The following is a 26,775-nucleotide window of genomic DNA, read 5'->3' on the forward strand; positions in this document are numbered from 1 at the left end:
GGTCTGCAGCCCTGGAAGCAATTTTCTGCTCCTTTTCGACTGCTGTCTTGGAAATTGCAAACCAGGGCGTTTTGGCTGCAATGTAAATCCTTGGCATACAAGGGTTTGCCCATCCAAATTAGATTATGCTCAGCTCCCAGACACTGGCTGTAGCCAGCAAGTGCTATTGTGAGTATTGCTTACATTAATGCTTTGTCCAATTGTTCATGTTTGCCAAAAGAATAAAAATAATGCATGACTCTGGATAATATGTTCATGTGTGTGTCTGCGGGCTTCTATCCCAGGTCAGGTCCTTAGCTTTGTTTCGCCTCTTCTGCAGAAAGACATCAAGACTGCATCTTGGTAGGGTCATTTGGCGGTGGTGGCTCCATTATTTTCTACAGTTGTCATTTTACACGGTGAATCTCTGGCCAGCTTCTGTTGCTCAGAAATGCTGCTGGCCCATGGTGGCTCAGACCTGTGATGCACTCACCACAACATACAACAAAGGACGAGGGAAAGAATAGGCCACAATGACCATTTATAGTCTATGGTATTGTTGCAGTAGAAGCATAATGGTTGCAGTGTCCAACAAGTCTTGAGGTTTTGTCCATTTGTGAAAGGGGTTTTGGTAATGCCGCAGTTTCTAATGTCCAGCTGTTTGCAACCTGGAGGGTTTGATAAGGAAGGAGAACTTAACATTCCCTGGAGGACCCAGTGAACAGTTCTGGATCATTGTGAATTGGAAACCCGTAAAACTACATGTCACCAACACAAATGATCTCAGCAGTGTGGAGAGGAATATAGAAACTAAACACTGAGTCCGAGGTGTTTCACACATAGTGAAAGTTACATACTACACACACATCTCATTCTAATTGAAGACACACACAATTCCAATGTTCTGCACTTAACAAAATAGGTATAATGTATCAAGGATTATCTCAATATGTCCCAAATAGACATCTTGTAGAAGAAATCCACTTGTTTTGACTAAATGCACATTTAAAATTGGCAATGAAAGATCCCATTTTGTTTGACTTGTTTTCTCGCCAACATAAAGTAGCTCATCTTGAAAAATTACAGCATGTCTTTTTTTTTTTAAAACAAACAATAAACATTAAATTGGCAGAAAGCCCAGAGTAGAGTTACCTCAAAATTTCTTCTAAACATAGTTTTAGCCCTTAATTAAATTAAAGGTCATTCCTCCCTCTGTTTTAAACAAATGAGGTGATGCCCTGGCAGTACAAATGGGCCTGGAATAGCTGGCCATCTCTGCTCTGTGTGATGTTGAGGATGACTACTATAGAACAGATGCCAGCCTTTTGTGGCTGCTACTGTTGATTTTGCTGCTGCCTGCATTAGCCTTAGCAAAGGGAGCACTCCGGGTAAAAAAGAGAGCAACAGTCTGCATGAAACAAACTGTGGGTTATACCGCATGGCTGGATGTACTTAACATTTAAATGGTTCAAAACTTCCAAAAACTTCTGGAAAGCTGCAGACTTATAAATTACATTGCAACTGGTTACACTAAAAATATAAAACAGATGAGGCGCTGAGCTGTGAGGAGCTGCAGCCATGTTAAAGTGCAGTCTCTGTCTCCATCAGGGCTGGGGTAGATTGCTGAGGGGTTTAGCCTGAGACCCTCAGAGAGAAGGCTCTGAGGGCCACAGACCACAGTGATGACTGACACTTGATACACAATGCCCTGTATTGTGTGGTCGGAGAGCCATTGCCTTCAACTTGCCACGTACCAGGTGTGTGATATGACCAGAACCCATTCTGCACATTATCACACATAAGTGGCTGTTTGAGGTCCTGCAGCTGTTAAAGTTTCCAATGATAAAAATTTTAAACATATGCAATCACCATGAAGGAAACATGGACGAGATCGTACCTATAGTTTAGAGATCTTGGAAAGTAAAGAGGTTAGAGCTGTCACAGAAAGAGCTGCACATGTAATTTATTGTATCTACACTAAACAGCCAAAAAATAACCAGACAATTATATAACTTTAAGTTGGCAACTGTTTCTTTTGGAAGGAGTAAACTGCATCATGCCTGCCAGCTGCTTGAAAGAAATGTAGCAGTTTTCTCTTCAGATAATCATTATAATGTCAAAATGTTTTGGCAAGCAAATATGCCAACTTAATCTGTCCTTGTCTACTTTACGTTATTGTTTTTGAATATGGATTTGGTTTATTTTGTTCTCAAAATTACACAAATAAGCATGATTGGCTAATTACAACAATCATATCGTATCTAGCGGTGAATTAAAGTATATTTAAAAAAAAAATGTAAGCATGTACTGGACCTAACCTAGATTCCAGTCATATAATATTCAACAAGGCCTGGTTTGTCTGTATTAATCAAGGTATATGGGACTAAGAAAAGGTTATATAGTATATAGTTGAGAATTTCACCACCAAAAAGCATAACTTGTCTGTTGTGATGTGCTAAGTGGTGCTTTCATTTCTATAATGCTAAATGAAAACGATAAGTCAGATTGAGATGGTTGTCATTTTGTGTCAAAACCTGACCCAACAAACTGAGCAAACTCGCTAATCTGCACCAGAGTCTATTTCACTGTGTGTTTTTCTTTCATCTCTTTTGAACAATCCCAGGCCATATGGCTTTGCCTGTAGCCTTGAGCTATTTACAAAGAAGAGAGTGCAGGAGTGTCAGGATTGGCAATGTGTTGCCTAAATATAGGGCAGGAGTAGGCACAATGCACAGGGCCGTCCGCCACCCGCCTCTGCCCAGAATACACCCTGTGGGCAGAGCAGCAGGCCTCCGGCACATGTTCTGCGGCCGGCCAGATTAAAGCTCTCATTACAAGATTGACAAGGGCTCTTTTGGGTTCCCTCGCCCAAGAAGTTGCAGAGACTCCACTATCTATCCTCTTTCTACTTCTCTCCCTCTCTTCCTCTGTGACTCATGACTACACAAGACTGGCTCATGACATCACTGGGCAGCCGTGTGCAATTGAACAAAATGCATCTGTTCCTAAACTTTGAAGACAAAAGACTGCACATGCAGTGCTGATGAGATTATTGTGGGTGGCAGTTTTCCACTACAGCTCAGAGTGCATTGCTATAATTTTAGTTGGGGTGGAGAACTGCATGCTGAAGTCATTTGAGGGAGGTACCGCTTGTTTGCCAGCGGTCGTGGTCAGAATGGGAGGGGAATAATGTGTACTGTTACATCTTTTGTTTCCTGTCTCTTTATCATAAATCTTTCTTTCATCTTTAGTTGCTCCCTTGTGCTGTACACCTTTTTAAATCAGCCGCATACGCTCTCTCTTTTCCTGGCTGGATGGCCAACTTCCCTAGATACTGCATGTCCTTTGCTCCTTCTCTGTGTCAGAGTGATCAGTAAAAATTTAATGACACTATAAAATAATAAAAGTGCCATTAATTTATCACAGCACTTGATGCGTGAGCAGTAAAGAAGCATTAGTTCACTGAATATTTTCAAACCTTAAAACAAAACCCTGATGCTCTGCAGATAATTTATGGCCCTAATTTCAACTCTAATTCTAATTCACAGATATAAATTACCAAATTTATAACCAATAAGTATATTAAGCTTAGTATATAAAATTTTATGAAAATTTGTGATACCATATTGCACAGATATTCTGAGATTAATTAGCATAGCTAACACAAGGAAGGAAGGAATACTGACAGTAACTATCACTTTAATTTAATGTAAAATATATAAAGTCCTGGCTTGCATTAAGTATATGAACATATTTATATTTAACAACAAAAAGCACGTCATTATTTTTATGTCAACGCTACCTCAAAGAATCCCTCAACAAGAGCCACATTCAGTCTAGTTCCTAGCTGTCTAATGTGCCGATGTTCACTAATCATATGACTTTGTGCGGTGAAGAAGGAAGTTCAACACTGAGCTAGTTATTAATGAAATCCACTGATGGATGGGCCATGTTCACATCCTTCTCAGCCCAACATGATGCTTAATGATCATGAGTTTATAAAAGGACTTGATTGATCAGGAGGGACCAACCAAGCACAGAAGAGGGACGAGATGACTACTTTATGACATACAGTACCCATGAACGCTGTGTCTTCCTCGTGGACTGTCCAAGTAACATCAGCGGCAGCACCATTGCCCATCCAGCTAATCGCACATCAGTCACTTTGTCATCGGGCTGCTAGCTTCTTTCATTAAGAGCAATAACGTGGCTGGGTGATGAATACAGCTCCGTGAATGTGTTGCTTTACGCAGAACACGACACAGAAAGAAGGACCACACTCCATCTTCTCTTTACAAAGCATCCTCTTGCCCAGCAGGGACCACCACATATGTCATAATTAGAAAACACTTAAGTAAGCAAAGGGCCGTCAGATAGACAGGCTCTAATCACAGGCCATAAGCAGGTAGTGGTTAATTGTATATCAGAATCACTCAGCTAGCCATAAATAATGACTGCTCCTTCAAGTATGATGGTAAATTGCAGTGCTCTTTCTGTCTTTTTTTGCAGTCCTTTCTTTTGAGGAATAGTTCTTGAATAAATAAAAGCATGAGAAAAAAATTAAAATACTGTGAAAGGCCTCAAATGGATTTGAACTATCTTCATCTTTCATCTTGTCATCTTTTTAACCCTTAAGAAAAAAAGGATATACAAAAGGAAAGAAAAATGTGCTGTAATTACTGATGGTTGTTGTTGACCACATGATTTAATTTCTCAGGAAAACATATCAAAATGCATTCAATGCAGCCGTAAAAACAAATAGCTGCACTCACAATAGTCAGGTCTGGCTAATTTTTCGCACCTTCTCCTGTCAGTGTGGGGAGAAAATAACAAGGGGCTAAAAGATTAATGTGTGTGTTGGCGTGTGTGTGCCAGGGGAGCTGTTAGTATTGTGTGGGGTCTACCTGAGTATCCGTGTGGACTGCATGTGATAGGCATGTTTAGAAAATAAAGAGGCAGAGGTCAGTGCAGACTGTACATCTTTGGCAGAGATTGAATGCTCACCCTGGGAGTAAAACAAATGTTTTTTTTCTGAATGGTGGCAACATGCCTGCTTTTAGTGTCATCCAGGCGAAACCTAGCGGGGGAGAGATTATTTGTATCATGCAGAGTCAAAGTGTCCATCTCCTAGTTGAGTCTTTAGAGAGGAAGACAGCCCTTTGCTAATGCCCTGTGTATTCACAGAGGAAGTAGGTCATTCAACAATGGAGCCAGCAGCAGTCGGCACTCTCCCCTTGCATAATACATTAAGTGTAATATGCAGCAACTATTCAGAGTCCCCCCACCCCGAAAGCTGTTATTTTATTCTGTAAATGCACACGGACATGACATTTAATATTGTCACGGAGCGCTGAATGACAGGATTTCATTGTGCGTCAAGTACAACATGATGCCAAGTTTAATCTGAGCACAAAGCGACATGACAAACGGGAAAACACGGTGTGTTCTCTAAAGCATGAACTCTGAATAAATGATGGGCGCTGAGCTCCGGGCACTGTAGACTGGAAGGGAGGATGTAAGGAGAAGATTACAGAGGAAAATCTGAGCACTGCAAAGAGGGCCACGGCCCCATTGTGTGCCTTGGATCACAAAGTATCCTTCTGTAAATCTATTTACAGCACCCCTGGCCCTCACTGTCTCTCTGCCTCCTGTCATCCATTATAGCAGCTGCTGAATAGAGAGATGAGAGAGGAAAAAGCTACATCTAGCTCATGTCAAAAGAGCAGCTCTTCAAAAGAACCTCTATTTACCAAAGACACTTTTTTTTCTTTTCAAATGTTCAGATTCCTGATGGGGTTATTTTTACAATTCTATCACTGTACAAACGTGTGTATGTGCTTGTCCTTGTACCTGACTGTTTGTGTCTCCCTGTAGGAGAGGGCGCATTTTGAGAGCATCGGCCACCACCTCGGCAAGCTGGGTGAGGAAGGAAAGATTGGCCACAGAGTTATTGACCTTACCAGGCCAGAGGATCTTGATGGTAAGGCCATATTTGTGTTTTTCTTTTCTTTTGCATGTAATTGTAATTGATGACTTGCTCATCAGATGTTTTGGTCTTTCCTCGTAATCCACACAAATTCACTAAAAGTTACTTGGAATTCTGTGTGTATGACTTAATCAAATTAAGTGGATTCTGCCGACACTAAATACAAACTTTGAAAGCAAAATACATTTTCATGGCTGATAAAGCCAGCAACTAAAAGTTAGTGGTGATGGTAGAGTGGTTGGGTGCGTGCAGAAACGTACGTATGTGTGAGGAAGATGTGGGGGTTGGGGTGAAAGCCATTTGAAATGAGCCGTGGCTCCGAGGTTTTCACAGGTAGGTGAGTGGAGGACAAGGGTGCCTGAGGACAAAGCTGGCTTTTTTCCAAGCTCAGCTCCTGTTGCTGTTGTGCTTTTTGAGGTCCTGGGCACAGAGGTGTAAATTCGGGTTGCACCAGTGTGACAAAACGTCATCTCCCTTTGTGGCGCTGGTTCCTACATAGGAGCAAGACGTACCTCAGAGCACCAATGTTTGTCAGACACAAATATTTGTGGCAGTTTCCATGGCACTTCAGAGTGAGAGCAAAGAGGAAAATGGTTCTGACTCATCTTTGATGTGTCAAAGACTCTCAAGGCAGGAGGATAGATATTTCTCAGGACAATGTAACCCATCAACATATTTAAATCGCATCTTACACACATATTTCCCATCAGCTATAGAAATAATTGCTCCTGCATAATTGGTTCACATGGACTTTTACTATGTATATATATATATATATATATATATATATATATATTTACAATATATATATATATATATATATATATACATATATATATATACATATATATATATATATATTTACAATATATATATATATATGTATATATATATATATATATATATATATATGTATATATATATATATATATATATATATATATATATATATATATATATATATATATATATATATATATATATATAGTAAAAGTCCATGTGAATTTACTCCCAATAAAAAGTTTGTTTACCGACTCCAAAGCAAACATCACACCCATTGTGAAGATGAGAAATAGAGGTGCATTTAGTGTATCCATTGACTTGCTTCCCATGTGAGCCACAGCAGCAGATCCCATCCCACCCGTCAGACTCCTCGGACAGATGTGCTTCCAGTGCTCATTCTCCCAGTGGGAACCTTGTCTCCGTGGCCACTGTGGAGTCAGGACTGAAACAGAGTGTACACCAGGGTAGTTGTGTCCTTTTAAGTCCTGCACAGGGTAGAGGGAAAGGCTTGCGCCAGACGCCTCACATCAGTTTTCCCAGTGGGCTATGGATTAGGAGCAAGCAGAGGTTAGAGGAGAGGAGAGGTCCTCTTCCCAGGGGGAAATGGCTGTGAGCCACATAACTCAAAACACACAGTTAGCGTTTCTTCTTTCCCCACAAATATATCTGTCTTTCTTTTTCAGCTTCACCAACAAGGAAACACATACGGTTGAATGATGTGAAACAGGGTTTTACGATGTGAACCACCAATTTTACCTTTCTGAGAACATGTTTACATTTTCAAAATCCTTGTTGTGAGGATTTTCTGCTCTGTGAACCAATCGAGGAATTGCTCCGTGGCATACCTTGATATATACCTAATTGCACCTTATTTGTGCTCTATTTAGTAACCTAAAAATCTCTCATTTGCTGATTTGCATGTCAAAGGTCATGCAGATGTGAGGGGTATAATAAGGCTAAATGTTGGTGACAAGTAAAGGGTTTTATTTATGTCAAGCTTACATGTTGCATATGTTTAAATGGCATTTTAACATATTTCAACATGTACTCAGCATCTGTTTCATATTAAAAGTCATTTGTGTCACTGTTACTTTTAAACTTACATCAGCCCAATTTCAACTTAGACAACTGGCTGTCTTTTGACCGGTAATTATCAAATTAATGCTAACTGAATAATTCATAATTTCATAACTTAAGTCACAAATGTAACTCATTTTTGGTACCACTCTGAAGGAAAAGGAAGGAATTTAATTTGAAATGTCACACTTTTTTCTCAGTAGTTCAGAACACACTGTATACTTTCATGAAAAGGAAAATTACTGGGTGTACCTCCCAGCCCTAACATAGGGTGTGAAAGCCCCTGGGTGTGTAGCAGCTTTCCCTCTAGAACAGAGCGCCCACATTGAGTAGGCCCAGAGTACAGCGGACTTCTGTCATCACAGCAGTTCACAGAAAGCTTTTGGTTACTTAAGCTAATATTTGCGAAGCATGCAGCTTCCAAAGTCCTAACGACTTTGAAAAAAAGTGGCAAAGGAATGAAAATAGATAGGATTTCCTTAATTTTACAAAGCCGTGAGCCACACGCAAGAACCCCCGCAAAATGTATTAACTCTTTTAAGCTGTGAAAAAAACATTACCAAATACCACAAAGGCCTTGGCCCAGCCAGGGCCTTTGTTCATTCGCATATGGCAGTATGGAGTTTCTGTGTAGCTGAGGTTTTGTGTTTGTCTAAACCGCCCCCATCACTGAGAGTCCACAGAGAACAAAGAGGTTGTTGAGAGATGTGTGGAGGCAGGAAACAGAATAAATCTGAACGCCCAGTGTGATAATATCAACCGTAGAGTGAGAAACGATGGGGCTTTAGCCAAGCAGTGTCTCTAACAATGTCCTCATGGAATAGGATGATAAGACAGTAGTGTTGCATTGTTGTTACACTGACGGGTTCCTTTAAATCGGTAGCTTGAAGCTGTTTTGAAGTTTTATTCAAGTTGTTTGTTTGAAGAGGTTATGTTGTTGTTTTTCTGCCACTGTGAGGCCGTGGGAATCAAGCTCTGACTTTTATTGCTTTTCCTCGAAGAAAGCTTAGATGAGGAGGCTCAGACATAATGATTTAACAAGTGGCAACAACAATGGGTGAATAGGTCAACACAATCAGTCAGAAAGTTCTGTTTTGAAGTTGGCAAATTCAAATGTACCCCCCAATAGGACACATTGCTGTGTGTTTCTGTGTTTGTATATCCATGCATTTCCTTCTGCGTTTACAAAGCCAGGATGTTGTGAAAGATTAGATTCCTCTTTTAAGCTCACTGCATGTGAGAGGGAAAAGAGTAGACAAAAGTAAAAGCCGTAGCCTGCATGTTAAAACAGGTTGGCCGTTTGTTCCCAAGCTCCCATATCCACACTCACACACACTTACGCACACTCACGCACACACACACACACACACACACACACACACACACACACACACACACACACACACACACACACACACACACACACACACACACTCCAGATAACTGAAATCCTCCTAACTGGAAAGAAAAAAGGGATTGACATGTTATAATAGGGCTTATATCACATGTAATTTGTAATGGTTTAATTAGCCTGCTATGAGCTCAGGCTAGAACAGGGACACTGAGTGCTGTCTCCTGTCTGTCCATACACATTAATCTCACCTGATCCTGCTCTGAGGGAGAGGCTCTATTGTCAGTAGTAAATGCCTTTAGTCAGAGGTGTTAGATTTGATCCCAACAGGGAGGGCTTGGTAGGTTTGCGTGATTGTTGCCTGCTCACTGAGGCTTGTCCTCCTGAGCGGATTCCTGGGTGACATTATGTGTCTGCCCGCAGAACAAAGATGAGTAAAGGAGGAGCAAAAGGGGGAGGAGAGGGGACGGCAGGGGCAGTGCTACTCTGTGGCTTGGTACATGGTCGAGTCTGAGCCTGCAGCTCACAGGTGTGATAGGCTTTTGGGACTCACTACATTCTCTCTCTATTTCGCTCCCTTGTTTCTGCTCCATTCGTATCCGCTCGTGCTTCTCCATTTATTATACCCCACCCCCTTGCACACACAATCATTCTTTCTCACTGTAATTCATGCTGCTCATCTGCAGTGTTTCCAGGAGAGACAAATTAAAAGAGGATTCCCATATTGCTCTGTCACACTTGAGCTGCAGGCCTCATGAATCACAATAAATTCTATTAAGCAGCACTCCCTCTGTTTCGCTCCCTTCCCCAGCTACCACCCAGGGGGGCTGCCCCTGTCACTGCTAAACATCTGTGTTTATTTACACAATCACACACCTAACTAACTGATTCCTAAATGTCCTGCACCTCCTGGAAAAAAAAATGTTAATGCTCATTTGCGAAATGTCAGACCAGTGTCATGATTTCCAATGAAAAGACAGAAACAATGTTCCAGTAAATTGCATGTTGCAGCTTCTAGGGATTTGCTGAGACTGACTGCTAATGTGCAGGATGCCTCTGATTAAGTCATATATATTATTGGGGCTGAGTATATTATAAATTGATCTACCCATGAAGCCTTACATGGTCTTATGTTATAAAAAGCCACTTGCCAAACACTGTACTGCTTGGAATTTATTATAATTTCAGGTAAAAGTGTGTTAAACTCTGTGTTAGGATGTTGGTTTGCCAGAGGCAGCCGTACATCTGAGTCAACTTGATATCTCCATTACTTTGTTTAAAAAAAATCCAGGACCACACCACCTGCCTCAGTACAGGTGAAGATGATGTAACATTGCTGTCGTTCATTTCAACTGCTTTCTGTAGCATCAGACAAGCACTTTTCTATGTGCCATCATGTGAGTAAAAACCATGCCTCATCCAGATTCCCTCCAGTGAACCAAGTCACGTGGCTGGTTTCCTGGCTAACTATGGATGTGGCACTAGCTGATGGCAGGCGGTTGTTTTGTCCCCCTCCCCGTAAGAAGCTCACCTCTGCCCATATGCATGCACACCAGTATATAAATTGCTGAATCAGTGTCAGTGATAGAGTAATGGCACGGGAGGCATCGTAAATTACAGCAAGCGATCCCGGGGCGCAGACACTGGCTGTCGTGTCTGAGTGAGCGCTGCGCTCCTGAGCTAATGAATACCTTCATCTGGCCCCGGCAGTCAGCAGATTGCCCCGCGTTGATGGATACTGTCAGCCCTCCGACACACCACATTTCATTGCACAATAAACATGGTTGTCAAAACCAAACAAAGTGAAATCAATTCATCCTGTACAGTGAGTGCATGCTAAATGAAATTAACGTACTGTGGGGTTCGGTGGCAGCAAAGGTAGTGTATTATTTCTGAATTCATGATGGCTTTAGGGCCTATATACATCTAGGGGGCAGAACAAGAGATGGATATCGCAGAGTTCAAAAAAGTGTCAATGAAAATACATGTTCTGATTCAATATTTCTGTGCAACATGTACGTGAGGGACTGAGCAAGGGGAGGGGCGTTTCAGATTAGATGAATTTGCAGATTAACATATGAAATAAAAATAAGAAAAAAAGTACCAAGTCCAAGTATATGATTCACTATTTGGTTAAAATATATGCAATGTGTGATATAAGGATGCATTTAGAATATATTTGTTTATAATTACGAATAAAGGTAATTCATTTTTTAGGGATATAAAAATGAAAAACAATGATTCCCCCCCCCCGAAAAAAAAATAAGTGAACACTATTTTTTTTTAAAAGCATGTTTGCTCAAGATAGAAACATGAACACATTCATCTTGTCATTGTGACTGTTAACTTCCATTAGCAGAGGGCTGAATCCTTTGGGCAGCCACTAGTGCAGAGTCACAATGTGAGAACACATTTTCACTGGTCTCCCATATGACGGCAATCATAAATGTGTTGATTGTTAAACATGTTCTGGTGGAAATTGATTTTGGGGGGTCTTTGTACTGAGAGAGTACAAAGACCAGGGGAAGGCACCTCAAACATTCTCTGTGAGCAGAAACCAAACTTCGACCGCTCTTCCATCTCTTTATACCGGCGCTGCTTGTGGGCTCCTTCAGTGAAGCATCTGTGTGTTTGTGTCTCTGCACATATTGCCCTTTGACTACTTGTCTCCCCAAATACTTATAAAAAAGATACACTTTTCCTAAGTGACAACACTCAATCTCCTGAGGCTGAAAGGGTGCTGCAGCGTCTTCGGTGATTGGAGCAAAGCAAGGTTTCTGTGGATTTGGAATTAATGTCTCTGCACAGCCCTCCATTACTCATTAAGAGTTTGATTTTGTTTATCAACTGAAATAATAATAGAAATCAAACCACAGGTAACGTGTGCCAAGGCTGCTAGTGGAATGGTCTAATGAGGCTTCACATGTGGATGATGAAATATGCATGAGTCATCCCAAGCTTTCTTTTCCAGATTTTAGATCATTAAAGATGTATCGTAGCATATGGAAGGCTTTTTTTGTCTTATTTTTCAAGCCTTGTTTATCAACATGTTTTTGTTTGTTTAAATATTCATACTGCTTTTATTTAATTCTTTCACATCTTACATATAAAAGGAAGCAAATGCGCATGCAACAGAAATCATTATCAGCCTGATGTACAGTTTAATACTGAGAGAAACTCTCTTATGCTGATTGTGAATGCCCTGATTGAGAAGCAGCACTTTGCAGAATCGGCACAGTCTCTCATCACACATTTGGAGAGAGAGAGAGAGAGATAGAGAGAGAGAGAGAGAGAGAGAGAGAGAGAGAGAGAGAGAGAGAGAGAGAGAGAGAGAGAAAGAGAAAGAGAGAGAGGCAGAAAGGAGAGCAGGAGGAATGGCAGGTTTGAATTATTTTTTTTATTTAATTTAATTTTTTTAGCTTTAAAATGTACTTTTTTTTCATAGACTGCCTCGAGTACTGTATTCGTCAATTATGTTTGCATTCTTGCACTTTTTATGATAGCTATGAAGGTCAAATTGAAATGTATGTGCCTTAGTAGAGTGTGAATTGTAGAGTGTTTGGATAGACCTAAGTATCAGTTAAAGAGTGCAGCTTACCCTTAAACTGACATTGTATTGTATTATATCATTTAAATTATAGCACATAGTATTCCACTCAATATAAAATAGAACCCCTCTAACAAGATCTGCAGCACAGCACTCATCTAAAACAATGTTCATGATGAGGACAGTCAATGGTTAGTTTGAACATGGCTCCCCATTTATTCAATGTCGTGGGTCGCTATGCCGGGGAAGTAAATGGCTCTGCAGATGAACTTCAACCCCATTATTGTTGTCCAACAGGAGGCGCTGGATCTACCGAGGCACGAGTCTTCAGGGAAGCCAGAGGGAGGAACAACAATGAACCCCACATTAAAAGGCCAATGAATGCATTCATGGTGTGGGCCAAGGATGAGCGGCGCAAGATCCTGCAGGCCTTCCCTGACATGCACAACTCTAACATAAGCAAGATTTTGGGTAAGACCTTTTAAGTCAAATTCAAGTTGGTCAAGCAAATATTTCAAGGTATCCCTCTCTCAAGACAAGGGCTCTGTAACGACTTATGTAGAACCACCAGGAGGGACAGAAAAAATATCGCAAATGAAACCAACAGTGTGCTCCATTATCATTCCACACTTTCTGTGCCTCTCAGTCTCCTGCTGAACAGAAGCGCCTCACTCACTGATAAGCTCTCAGTGCTTGCAGCTAATAATTAAAAACAGAAGTTCTTTCATGACACACGGTGGAGGTGGTGAACTTGCTTTCTGTGATTGTGTTTATCAATCTGGATTGTTGGTAACACCTTCCAGACTCACCGAGCATACAGTTGATTTGACAAAGTAACTAGCATCTGAAGAAGGAGTGTGTTATCTCATCGGCCACCGTGCATCAGGTCACCACAGCATACAGATGGATTTATAGCCCATCACTACCATAAGTGTTTGTCATGAAAAACGACAGAGGCTAAATGGGTCTTGTCCCCTCAGCATTGGAGGCCATACATCAGGGCTGTTAAAAGTGCTGTCATCCAGTACCTCGTAGGACACTTCACAGAGCTGCAATATTTACTGCACCAGCCTGTTGTTTCTTACTGTTTGACATAGAGAGCATGCCTCTCGTCCCAGACTATGTGCTATCAAGAGGTTGGTGTGGAACAAGCAATAAATTGGGATTTTGCCAGATGTATGGCTATGTACAGTTCACTGTTAAAGTAAGCTTCAGCCAAATTAAAAATCGAAATTTAAAAGTCAAAGAATCGATAACACCGACTGCTTTTAAATCTAAAATCAAAGAAATTGAGGCTGGTTCACAAGTATGTAAATGTTTCCTGAATTGACTCATTACGTCACTGTCTCTTAGTTTTTTTAGTTCTTTTAACTCGTCTTGTTCTGTGTTTTCTGTCTGTAATATGTGTTTTTTATGCTGCTGCCTGTCTTGGCCAGGTCTCCCTCGAAAAAGAGATTTTTAATCTCAATGGGACTTCCTTGTTAAATAAAGGTTAAATAAATAAATAAAATAAAAAATTTTAATCACCGTCAGTTATTAAAGTAGTTTTTTCCACCCGCTTGTGTTCAGATAATTAAACTCTGAATCTACTGTGTTGTTTAGGTTCCCGGTGGAAGTCCATGACTAACCAGGACAAGCAGCCATACTATGAGGAGCAGGCCCGTCTGAGCAAGCAGCACCTAGAGAAGTACCCAAACTACAAGTACAAGCCGCGGCCTAAGAGGACCTGCATAATCGACGGAAAGAAACTCCGCATTGGAGAGTACAAACAGATGATGCGCTCACGGCGACAAGAGATGAGGCAGTTCTTCACTGTGGGGTAGGTGTGCTGACACAATTCCCACTAACTAACCACACAATATCCCAAAACATAACAAGTGGACATAGCTTTCAGCCTCCTGAGAGCATCTCCTCATACACCTTTTCCAAAAGGGAGTGTTGAGTTAACCTCTACTTTATTGATTTCAAGACCAGGGCCTGGCATGTACATTAAAATAGTGTTTTTTCAGAATCTGTAATTGAATATTTTAAACAATAGCAGTCTGCCAACGGAGCATGAAGTGCAGACATTATTACAGGATATACGCTTTAAGTATAGATTTACAGAAGCCTGGAGGGCAGCACTCTGAAGCTTAACACTTTAATTTACTGTGTGTGGTTAGCAGGAGAACCCTTCTCCAGGTGTTCCCCTGTCAGTCATAAGCTTCAGTGACTGGAGTATCAATCATCCAGCGCAACAGCAGACAAGAGCAGCGCTAACCACGTATTGGTTTTATGTCACCAATAAACTGGGTAGTGTTCCTGAACGGCTCAAGACAGGAGCTGTCAGGAGAACCTCTCTTTTCCCAAATCCTTTTCACAGAGCTGCTGGCTTGAAGATGACTGCTGTGGGAAACCAACCATTTCAGCTTAAGTGCACCGAAAAAAATATATATGCGAAATCTGAAGCTACTATTAAAAATAAATAAAGAGCAAACTTATATTTCTTCTTTTATCGTTTTCTTTTGAAAACCGCATTTGTATTGAAAGTAAGCCACGTGTGCGATATCCTAATATATTTTTTCTTCTCTCTTCCTCGTACATCTAGACAGCCGCCGCAGATTCCCATCACCACCAGCGCCAGTCTGATCTATCCCGGGGCCATCACCATGGCGACTACCACGCCCTCACCTCAGATGACATCAGAATGCTCGAGTGCGTCAGCGAGTCCCGAGCCGTCCATTCCTGTCATCCAGAGCACCTTCAACATGAAGCTAGAGCCCAGTGCCATCGCAAACAACAGTGTGCCGGTCAACGGAGTGCATGAGATGGACATGTACGAGGATTTTGAGGACGAGCCCAAAACAGACTACAGTAGTGAGAATGACACACAAGAGCCAGTTAGCACCAACTGAGACCTCTTGAATGGAAGAGGCCAATGCCGACGCAGACACAACACTCATACAGGAGGAGGCCCAGAGGGTTGGTCTGATCTGAGGGAGCGAAAGAGCAAAACAAAACTACACCACAAAGGTTTAAAAGATGTAAAATAAATAAATAACGATGTATCATTTAGGAGCCAGCATGCAGATGTGGCTTCATCAGAATCAAAAAGCTATTGGTCTGAAGTGTTTCTTCAAGTGTGTAAAGCAGTTTGGTTGTGGGGTTTTTCTTAGTTTTTTTAATGTCATTGTTTATTTTTTCATTGAGATCATAGACATTTACACAATTGGATCGTAGAACAAAAGGCGTAACTTGAAAATGAACATTTAATATGGATCTATAATTCTTCCAGACATTTGTCTTGTTTTCTTCTTCAATTAGATGATTCTGATTTCTATTGCATAACTGTTCAAGATGGGGATAATATTATCACTCAGGTATAGTGTGCCAGCCAACAGCTTGTGAATGTTTATAATCAATAATTAATTATTAGTATTATCAGTACAAAATATCTCAAAATTCATATAAAGTGATTCCAACTTGTTACAGAGGGGAAATTACACATTATTATTATTATTATTATTATTATTATTATTATTATTATTATTATTATTATTATTATTATTATTATTATTATTATTATTATTATTATTATTATTATTATCAGTGTTTTGTTATTTTATTACACAAACTGCATAATTTAGTGCAGAAGTGCCAAACATTTCCAGTTGTTTCTAAAATCTGTAAAATCTTTTGGGAGAGGCTTCGTGAGTCTTGGACAATCTCTTGATCTCTTAATACAGCTTCATTTTCTAGACTTTCTTTAATTTGCCCTAACAGAATAAACAAATGAAACTCAGGAACTCGGAGGCAGCCGGCTCTGCAGAAGGTTAAAGTAGACAACATGTTTGGGTGGTAGCTTGTGATGCTAGCTGTTCTCCAGGGAGCCCAATGCAGTGATCATCAATGAAAGAGGCCAGCCCTTTCGCCCCCTCATCCCAGTCCACACAGAGCACCGTGACCACGTCCTCAAGTCATTTCCAACACTGCAAAACAGTCTGATTTACCAAGTTCTTAATCGGAGTGATTGTAATCAGGCCAGAAAGCGAAAGGGCCAAAGGCCTCCAATCTGTGGGATTGGAACAGCAGCAAAAGGCAGCTTTGGGGGCATTACAATCTCAAATTGATGTCGTACAATGTTTAGCTACAGTACATTCTGTTAAACGCTTTAGCCCTATTTGGACGGCAAGTTTAAAGTCTTACGTCTTAGAACTTCATTTTTTTCCAATCTTAATTCTTTTTAGACATTGTAAATCTTAAATTGACACTAAGAAGTCTTAAAGCGGAGCACGGTCATCGGGTTGATGCAATGAGTTGATTACTGCCGTAGTCTTAAAAGGAGTGACAGTTTATGAGGATATTTATATACTTACAGAAAGGCTAAAATCTTATGTTTGTTTCTTAAATTACCTTGTCATATGCGCATGACAGGGGTAACTTAAAACACAGATTTTTGCATTAGTGCACTTACACGAATCTTATTCTGTCACCCTTGAGCCTTATGTTGTTTTTAAAAAAAAATAAATGTACTGGCTTTCGGCATGCACCTCACGCTTGCATTTAAAACAGGCAACGATTTCAGCTAAAAAGCTGACAAGTGGTGACCTTCTGGAGACTGCAGCTAGATAAAGCCAGGCCTTGATGTTGAGAGTCAGATCCTCTTTGCAGGGCAGAAGGTCTAAGTGGCTTCCCTCCCTGCCATGCCCTGCTCTGACCCCTGCCCGTGGCAACCTCAGCACCCAGGGGGGCACCATCTGGCTCAGAGAAGGAGAGAACTCCAGGGAGGGATGGGAAACAATAAAAATGGGGTTTGTGTCCCTCATTGTGCTCTCCATCAAAGTGCTGGTAGTAAGGCCTCAACAGGGCTCCCACCCCGGCCCAATCACTAGGCACTGGTGAGCAGATGGAACAAGTACATCAAGCTGTGGGGGATTATTAAAATGACTGACGACTGGGTATCATCTGAAATACAGCATTATTAATGCATGACTCCTGCTATTCCCCTCCCTTGCCCTTGAACCTGTCCATTTCAGAAAGAGATCAGAGCGTTTTGAAGGATCTGAATGGCTGGTCACCGGCTTTAACTGGTCAAGATCCCCACTGCTGGTCACTGCATTTTTCTCCGAGCTCTAATTCGTACTGATGGCTCTATATATCTCATACGCACTCATATCTTCTGTACTTTTATTGTCAAAATAAGTGCTGGCTTGTGTTGTTTCTACTTTTTGGAAGCGTTTATATTCTTATAGTCGTGTCGTTTTTTTTATCCAGGCCATTCATAATTTCTGTTTTACTTTCTTCTCCACATCTTTACTACATTATTCTCATTTTGAGGTACACAACATTTAGGGAAGCTCTCCAACAAACAAACCCAAGTGGATTTCCCTCCAAGTCAAACTGTTTGGCATTTTCAAGCTGTTTGCGCCTGTTTGCTGGTGGTTGGATTGATTTGTATGTGATTGTAAATATTTTCATGACCATGCCACACTTGCTTTAGTTGGCTGGGAGTTAAAGAGGACTCTTCATGGAACTGAAACTTGACTGTGCTTATATAGCAACAAAAAAAAAGAGAAAAAAAAAATACAAGAACTCACGAGGAGACGATGTTTTTTAAGTGTTATAAGCACTGGATATAAATTGTATTTTTATCAATTCTGATTAATGTGAAGCTGTTCGAGGAAAAAAACACCATCAAAGAACAAAAATCTCCAGTTGGACTCAAGTGAGTTTGCTCTCACAGTTGCCAGATTTGAGTCATTTTTTTTGTCTCTTATTTTGTTTATTTATGCAAAGACTCATGTGATGAATGAACACTTTGTTTAAGCTTCAGGGCTGCCTAGGGGAGAGACTCAGCACAAGAAAGTGAGCAGAAAATTCAACAGCAGGCCGTCAAACACCAGACTTCAGTGCATTGTATATTGTATTTGAAATTGTAGAGTATCAAAATATTGTATTTATTATTAGCCACTGCTGGCTCTAAAATTGTCAGTAAATCAACACGGACAATCAGAGAAATAGAAAGAAAAAAAAACGTGTTTGATTAATTTGAGCTAAAAACTGTTTTCAGTCAATTCACCATCTCATTTAGATTTTATTGTAAATATAACATAGGAAATATATTTTTGTTCATTAGTGAAGTATAAGTTATGTATTTGGCTGTTCTATATATTTTTTAGGTTTTATTTTTGTACGTGATTTCATGTTTTTAAAACCTGACAAGTCACTGTACCTCATGTAGATGCTGATTTGTTTTTTTCTTCTGCCTATTGGAAAAGAGCAGTATTTGACCTGAGACAGAGTGAAACACCTCACTTGCCAATATTATCTTCCTTGGACAATTTAAAGAACCAATCAGAATGAATTATACTTATTAGACTTGTTTAAACACAGGGGTCATTTCAAGAAAGGTACTCATTTAAGCAGCAGGCTCTTGATGTAAAAGGATTGTACGATAATATGTTTCCAATCGTCATACAATCTATGTAGTATGCTGTATATCCTTGTGATATTTTGTTGTAACAGCACTCATAGTTTGAGGTAATTTTCCTACGAGGAGCTGATGCCATCCAAAAAAAATCTGCATGCCTCTGGCTTTCATTTACATAACCACAATAGACAAAAGGGTTTTTTCATGAATGATTGTTTCAAACAAGTGATGTTTTTTTTTATTATTTTGAAAGAGGTGGGAGCGTGCAAATATTTATTTGTTTTAATGTGGTAAAACGCACCAACATGGTGCATTCTGCATACTTAATTATCTCCTTGTCATTTTGTTGTATGTTGCTGATTTTTATTGAACATGGTCACAACCATCCAGCCATCTGCAAATGTAGCTCTCATAATTGTTTTCTCTTTGTTTGAACAAACAACTGAAGACAAAAGGTTGTATGCTGTTCCAACATTTAATTTGTTTCTCTCTGAACTTTGTGATGTATATGGTGGGAATGTTCTCCGTGTTAATTTAATCAGCACAATTCACTGACATGCTGGACTGACATGCTAGCTGCTGTTCAGAAGTGTAAAATGTGTTATTCAGGGCAACATTTATAGTTGTCTTTGGTACTTTGCTTTTTAGAGTTGTCTCTCAAGCAACACTGTGTGTGGCTCTTCTATCACTGGAGCCATTGTTTTGAAATTGCTGGCAGCCTGATACAATTTTCTGCGTAGATTTGTTTTCCCTGGCAGGTACCTAGGCCCATGGCAAGTATTGTTTGGGTGTAGAGAAAATGAAATACATAGTGTCTGTTGCTGCTTTAAAAAAAAGTTTATGTCTGAATATGTAAATAGTTTATCATAATATCTTGTACAGTCCAATGTAAAGTTTTTAATTCAACTTAAAATGTTTGCCATCACATTTGTGTTCACATTCTTCTTTATACAGTACAAAAGATTGATTATTTGCTAGGGGTATTATTGCTAAAAAAGAAAAAAAAAGAAAATGTTATGACTTTTTTTTATGTTTGTTTTGTTTTGCTTGGCTTCAAAGTGTACACCAGCAAGTCTTTGGTTTCCATGTGCAGTATTGACGTGAGGTGATCTTAAGGTGAATAATTTTACAGTGGTGTGTGTGGAGAGCTGTCTTCTCCGCTTTGGTAGTATTAATACACTATATCAAGTAAAAACAAACCAATGGGTGACACATTTGGGTGCATCTAGGCACCATAGAAATGTGTATACTGTATATGATTAAATTATCCCCACAGGATCAATTCAGGCATTATAATGTAACACCATTTTCTGTATGTCTCAGTCCATTGTAACAATGCAACAGTGGGATGACTAACTGCCTGTTTAAACTCATTTACCTCAAGAATTCCCTCCTTTTCTGTAAAAGAAACAGAAATTGTGTTACAGAAAACTTCTCCCATCACTCCATCTTTTGTACTGCTGTTGACACTTACAAATTAAAGAGACATTTTGTTTTAAGGTTTGAGTAGTTATTTTCACTGTGGAGGTATTCATCATGTTTCTCCTGGTGTGACAAAACATTGTTTGTATGAATATTAATCTAATGTGTCGGCATATTTTAGTCCATTTGGAGATGTTTACCCATCACATCGATGGTGGGTAATAGTCTATTGCTCAATATTATAAATCACTACTACTACTACTACTACTACTACTACTACTACTACTACTACTACTACTAATTTCTTGATCAACATAGTTTAAATATATAACTATTGGAATTAGTATTATTATTTGTACTCTTATATTAAGATAAGTTAATCATGAATTTAAAGGGTAATTTATGACAAGAATAGCTGATATAAATATCTATAATTAGCAAACAAAAAGATGTATCATTAAAGTCTGCATTGTATGCTAGCGTTTATTTAGAAAAGAAAGAATTTGAAGGTAATGATTATACCTCATTACAATATAAACTCATAAAAAAGATCAATCATATGCTTTTGATATGATATGATGTAATATAATATTAAATCTAATGTTGCTGGAGACCCAGACCTACTGAATTTAATTTAAATCTGAGAAAGAAAGATGTTCTATCCTCGCCTGCGTTAAGACTTTCTGTGTCGTGTGTTTGTGCTTATGTTTTACATTGTACACACACTGAAAGAGGCATGTGTATCATGAATACTTTTATTTCAACATCAGTGAAACAACGCTTAACATATTAACAAGATTTCTGTACTATCGGTTGCTTGTTGATAGAATCAGTTCGTAAACTAAATGTCAAATTTGATCAACCACTAAGTTTGAAGCCTGAATACCAACTATATGTTGCCGAGAGAGTCATCTGGCAATTTATTGGGCATGACTTATCAGCAAAAGTGCATATTTGTACCTGATGGTACATGACTGAAGTCGTTGCTTCAATACATTTAAAACTTTAGTCACAATGTCGACATATGAGCAACTTCAAACCAATCCGTTTGGTTATGGGTCCACAAGAGTCAGTGTGACTGAAATGTTTCAAAAAAGTGTGCAAAGAGTATTAACAGAATTATGTGCTTTTAATTTAGGTTACTTCAGCCATTCACAGGCCATTACTGATGTCAATGGACATCAAAAGAAATAGATATTAGATATAATATATATCATATTTCTTGAGAGCCAAATTAACTTTCTTCCTTCCTGAGCTTTTCTGCCCGTGCACTCGTTTGTCGTTAATGTGCGTTTGGATAGTTTTACATTCATACGCACAGACGACCTAGAAGATGTTGGAATAATCCTCATAGGTATGGAAGCGCTTTATGGCCTTGGTCATTGCAAATATACTCACCATTTTATTTGGCCTCAAGATTAGTTTATGATTGCCGCAGTGAAGCTGGTAGGAAAATGATATAATCACAGCCTGCGCATCATACGCCACTTATTTGTGCACCTTGTAAATTGTGTAACTTGGCTCATGCAATAATGTTGCAAATAGTTCAATGATAAAAGCACTATTTGCATGTCTCGGGATTATACATAAAAGGCCAAATAGTTTTTAGGTGCTTTCGAAAATGGAGGTTTTGAAACTCTTCATTTGAGTGTTTTTTTTTGCCAGCCGATTACAGAAAATTACAATCCCTCCTCGACAATGTGGAGATTGATTTATAGTTTTTTATCGGTTACACTTGTTGGCTTTTTGATTCTTTACAGGTCATTTAGTATAAACGCCCTCTGGCGTTTCGGAGAATAATGCAAGCTCGGCACACGCTGTCGGTGCCAAGTATGAAGTGTCATGCACCTATATGACTTGAGTAACCCAATAAACCAAAAATAAACATTTGAGGTTCTACAAAAACATGTGATGGAACTGAACTGGATGGTAACCACCTCTCAATAAATGCCCACGAGTTGCGGGCGACATACACTCTTGCAACTACAACTGCGGCTGGACACACAGTTGCATCGACGGACTCGTTTTGGTCTACGGTTCCCGTGCCTTTTCCATACGCCAGAGCAGTAGGTGGCTCAACGACCGTTTAGAGTCGACCTGCACACCGACGTTCACCGATATCTCCCTCCAGGAATTCACCTCCATCTGCGTGTCCTTATACTCCGTCAGACGGGTTTTAGAAATGCTCATATTTGCGGATCTCTTCAGCCAAACGTTCTTCAACGGGATCCATTGTTCATGTTTCTGACTCAGAAAGGATGTGGTTAGCAGACCAATCACAGTCTTGCGGGCTGCGAACGGCTCGCATAGCTTTGTTGGATAGTCGGAAATTTTAGGCGACACATTTTCTGCTGATACTCGACTCAAATGGTTTGATCAGTATAGCCGATCAGATGACTTATTGATTCTGAATTGAAACGTTTCCAATACTTGTGTGTTGGCTTTATACTATTTTGCTTCTTTAGTTTGCTCTGATGAATGTGTGTGTGTGCGTGCGTGTGTGTGCGTGCGCGCATGTTCATTGAGATTGGTATGTGCATGTGCCAGAGGTCATCTTGAGCGTTGTGAGCCCAGGCTATGTCCATCATTCTTCTTTGGATCTTTGCCATTTATTGCTCATTATCATCGTAAGTAGTATGAGTTCTACACACTGTCTCCTTTTTACTTTAAATAATGTCTATCTAGATGTAAAGTGTAAAACATTTTTAAACAATATTTTAGTCAATATTATTACAATTTAGCATATTACTGATTTACTGGTCTGCTCCTTAGCCCTGTGTTAGCTGTACTTATCTACCGAAAAGGAAATCAATGACAAAGACTCTCTGGAATTAATGCCCTTTCAACCATTTGGGGGGTAACTCTTTAAATTGTTGTCCACATGAATCACTTTGTCTTTTATTATTGTACTATACGCTGCCCTCCCAAGAGCACATGAAAGCTACAGTTTAACCGCAGTCTCTGTAATAGATGTCTGTGTTTGTGCTCTGCAGCCGTAGATGGAAAACTAGACATTTACCTCTGCACAATAAATCTCATAGTAATTTTCCAAGTCTGCATGACAAATAATGGCATAGAGAAAAGCTGTATGCTTTGTGTATTTGTCTTTGCATTATTGTGCAAGTCAGTGTGCAAAATGGCAACACTGCTGACTTGGTATTATGTGGAGACATTTTTTCATCTTTTTTTTAGCTGTTTTTGCTTCAAATTGTACCCATAGATTTCTGTGTGAACCAAGTAAGGAGACCTGGTGAGCTATGGGGGAGTAATACTGCTGTTTGTAAGTGGCCTGTTTAAATAAACTGTCACTGTACAAAGATGTGTATGTTTGAACAGCGGATAATAATTAATACAGCAATGCTGTCGTGTAGCGGCAGGGCTGCTATTTCACAACTCTGATGACTAAACACCGGTGGGAAGGGGAGCAGTGAGGGCCGCCTGGAACAATATTTTACTCATTTGGATCTGCTCAATGCTGCAGCCGTTGCACCCAGTGAATCTGTCAGACAGCACCATTTCCCCCAGAACAGCTGCTATTTATCTGATTTTCTCATTAGAGTTGACTCATGACTTCATTGTACTGCCTTTGGCAGGGATACTGGAGTGCCTAGGTATGGCTCTTTAAAACAGCTGAGACGTGTTCTCCCTGATGTTGCTGGATGTAGGAACGTGTAACACTCTTTTTCAGTTCAAATTATGCTGAATAATGTTTGTATTTGTCTCAACCTTTGAAGTGAAACACCTCTCAACCAGATGTGTAATATCTTTTACATGCATGTAACTTCCATCGTATTTCTCTTGCTAGCACAGGTGAAGGAAAATAATTTGATTGCAGGAGTCATTAAACATTCATACAAGAACAGTATGTAAGAACAGCCCAGACCCTTAGCAATGTTTTAATCCTTGGAGGTGAAGGACTGAGGAAATCTTGCTAATTTCACAGATGGTTTAAAATAGATTAGTGTGGAGTAGCAGCTCCCGGAGAAGGGCTGACCCACCAGGCTCCCTGTGCAGCTGCCAAAACCCTGCGCCTCATGCTCAGAAGTGCCTTCCAAAAGTCCTGCAAGGTTAAACTCAAACTTAAGCATTCTGAAATGCCATCCTCGTTGTCATTTTTTTTTTTCTTACCTCGAAATTTGTGGCCTTGGGAAATATAACTTCTTTTTCTTGGCTAAAACAACACCCTGGAGCACGAGGAGTTTCACTTTAAAATCGATGGTTTCACTTGCCACAGAAGCTATTCTTACTTGTTACTTTGTCATCTTTTCATAAGATGTTTTGTACAATGCATCCAAGAGACATTTTTTGTTAATAGAATAAAGGAGTGAGTCAGACTCTGCATGGTATTTTGAACAGGCCAAGCCTGCTGCTCGAGCTGGGCTCTGTCCGAGTCGGCCTGACACAACTCTGGCCTGGCTGAAAAGGCCCAGCTTGGAGTTAATGTGGAAAGACAATGGCACAGGATGAAAAACTCGACATGGTTTTTTTGGACTTGTCATTCTTTGGTCAATAGCTGTGGGGAAAGCTGAGGAACCATCTGAATGTGATTTGTGCTTTTATGACCCATATCTGGAACAGGCTTCACAAAGACCTTGTGAGAGGGTTGAGACAATGGAGCGGGGCTTTCAGAAGAGGGACAGGCCTCGACTCCAGCCAAACCATCTTGGATCTGCTTAACTGAAATAGTTTGTCACTATAATGCTGACATCTTGGCAAAGTTATTGGTTGATTTTAACGATCCTGGAAAAAGGAACTAATGACTTATCAAAACAGAGGTTATTATCATTCTGAGCATCAGAAAGATTTCAGATTACAATAAAACACCAAAGAAAACATGAGAGGCCTGACAGTTTGTGAACAAAGAACACAACAGCTGAATGTGACAGCCAGGTTACACGCTCTGACTTTAAATGCAATATGTGACATCTGAAAAACATCCGTATCAGAGTAATTTATAACTGGATTACAGAAAATAAATATACATATACTGATTGCATTTCTAGAATGCTTTGCAAATTTCCCTGCTGATCTGAGATGACACTGAAGATTTATTTATTCTTGTCTATGGAAATCAATCGGATTTAGTTGTTGGGAAAACTGGGTTGCTAAATGAACTTTTGAAAATCCACATGGGGCAATATTTCAAAAATGTAATTTTGCATACTGTTTCACATCGCTGCGTCTCCTCAGTGCATTCATCTCCCAAAGCGTTTGACTGAATTTCTGTGGGGAAGAATAAATGCGTAATGTTTTTTTAAAAGCATCCCTGCTCCCAAGGCTTCTTGAAGAATTTAACAAATAAAGGTTTCTTTCTTGGAATATGTGTTATTCTCTCAAAGCTATCACTCAGCTCGCTCATGCATATGTGAATCACACACCTTTATGAATATGTAAATGTTGCGAGAATGCCTCATTAATTAGTAATTCATGCATTTTTCACAAGCCAAATACGTTGCCAGTGTAGTCTGAGGAATTATCAGCCAGAAGTTAAAAAAAGGGATTCATCATCACGTTTTCAGAGGTTTTGAGCTACATCTGTAATTTGTGTAATTCAATGAATATGATTTGCGTAGCTTTTTACGGCAGTATCGTTGCAGCTGTCTCATAATAATTCTACTTGGAATTTGCAAGTGCACTTATAATGTTAACGGGCATAGTTCTCCATGTATCTTTCTCAGTATGTTCCATTTTATATTATAACTTCTATAACTCCGTACTTCTAGTTCTTATTTTATATACACTGTACATTTGATTTAAAAAAAATACAATGTCACAAATCATCCATGCATTTATGCAGTTCCTGTAGATAATACTACCTTCATTAACAACAGCGTAAAAGACAATATTATTGCTATAAACAGCTTGCAATAGTCCCATCCTTGCTCACTGACACAATACTCTAAATAGAAAAAAAATATAAATTAAAACTTCCACCAAATTACTTAGTATTCCTTCTAGATATTCTGTAATTATTTTTTTTTTACAAAAAGATGCAGTAAATAAATGTGGTTGATTATATTATGTCAAAGCAGACATGGTCCATGACTATCCATACAACAGTCAAATTGATTTATTAGCTTTAATCCCACTCAAGCTTTTCTCTGCGATACGAAAGCAAATACATTTGGAGATATGGATTATGTAACAATCATCTCTTTTCCGATACAGTTTTTTTGTTACACATATTGCTTAAAATGAAGTTATTCCAATTATCAATCAAA

At 39.6% G+C, this 26,775-nt stretch overlaps 1 protein-coding gene across 2 annotated transcripts in view; it reads left to right on the forward strand.

The window, feature by feature from the left end:
- Positions 1-16,193, forward strand: part of sox6 (SRY-box transcription factor 6) — a 104,486-nt gene extending 88,293 nt beyond the window's left edge. For both annotated transcript variants that reach the window (XM_068595983.1, XM_068595984.1), the window contains exons 13-16: positions 5,854-5,959; positions 13,021-13,194; positions 14,326-14,542; positions 15,311-16,193. In XM_068595983.1, the coding sequence (XP_068452084.1) occupies positions 5,854-5,959; positions 13,021-13,194; positions 14,326-14,542; positions 15,311-15,617 (804 nt within the window). In that variant the 3' untranslated portion in view covers positions 15,618-16,193. The remainder of the gene's footprint in view (positions 1-5,853; positions 5,960-13,020; positions 13,195-14,325; positions 14,543-15,310) is intronic.
- The last annotated feature ends 10,582 nt before the right edge of the window (positions 16,194-26,775 follow it).

This window comes from Clinocottus analis, unplaced genomic scaffold (genome assembly GCF_023055335.1).
Source record: "Clinocottus analis isolate CAN_PGR_092001 unplaced genomic scaffold, fCliAna1.0.p SCAF_33, whole genome shotgun sequence".
In the NCBI taxonomy this organism is placed as follows: Eukaryota; Metazoa; Chordata; class Actinopteri; order Perciformes; family Cottidae; genus Clinocottus; species Clinocottus analis.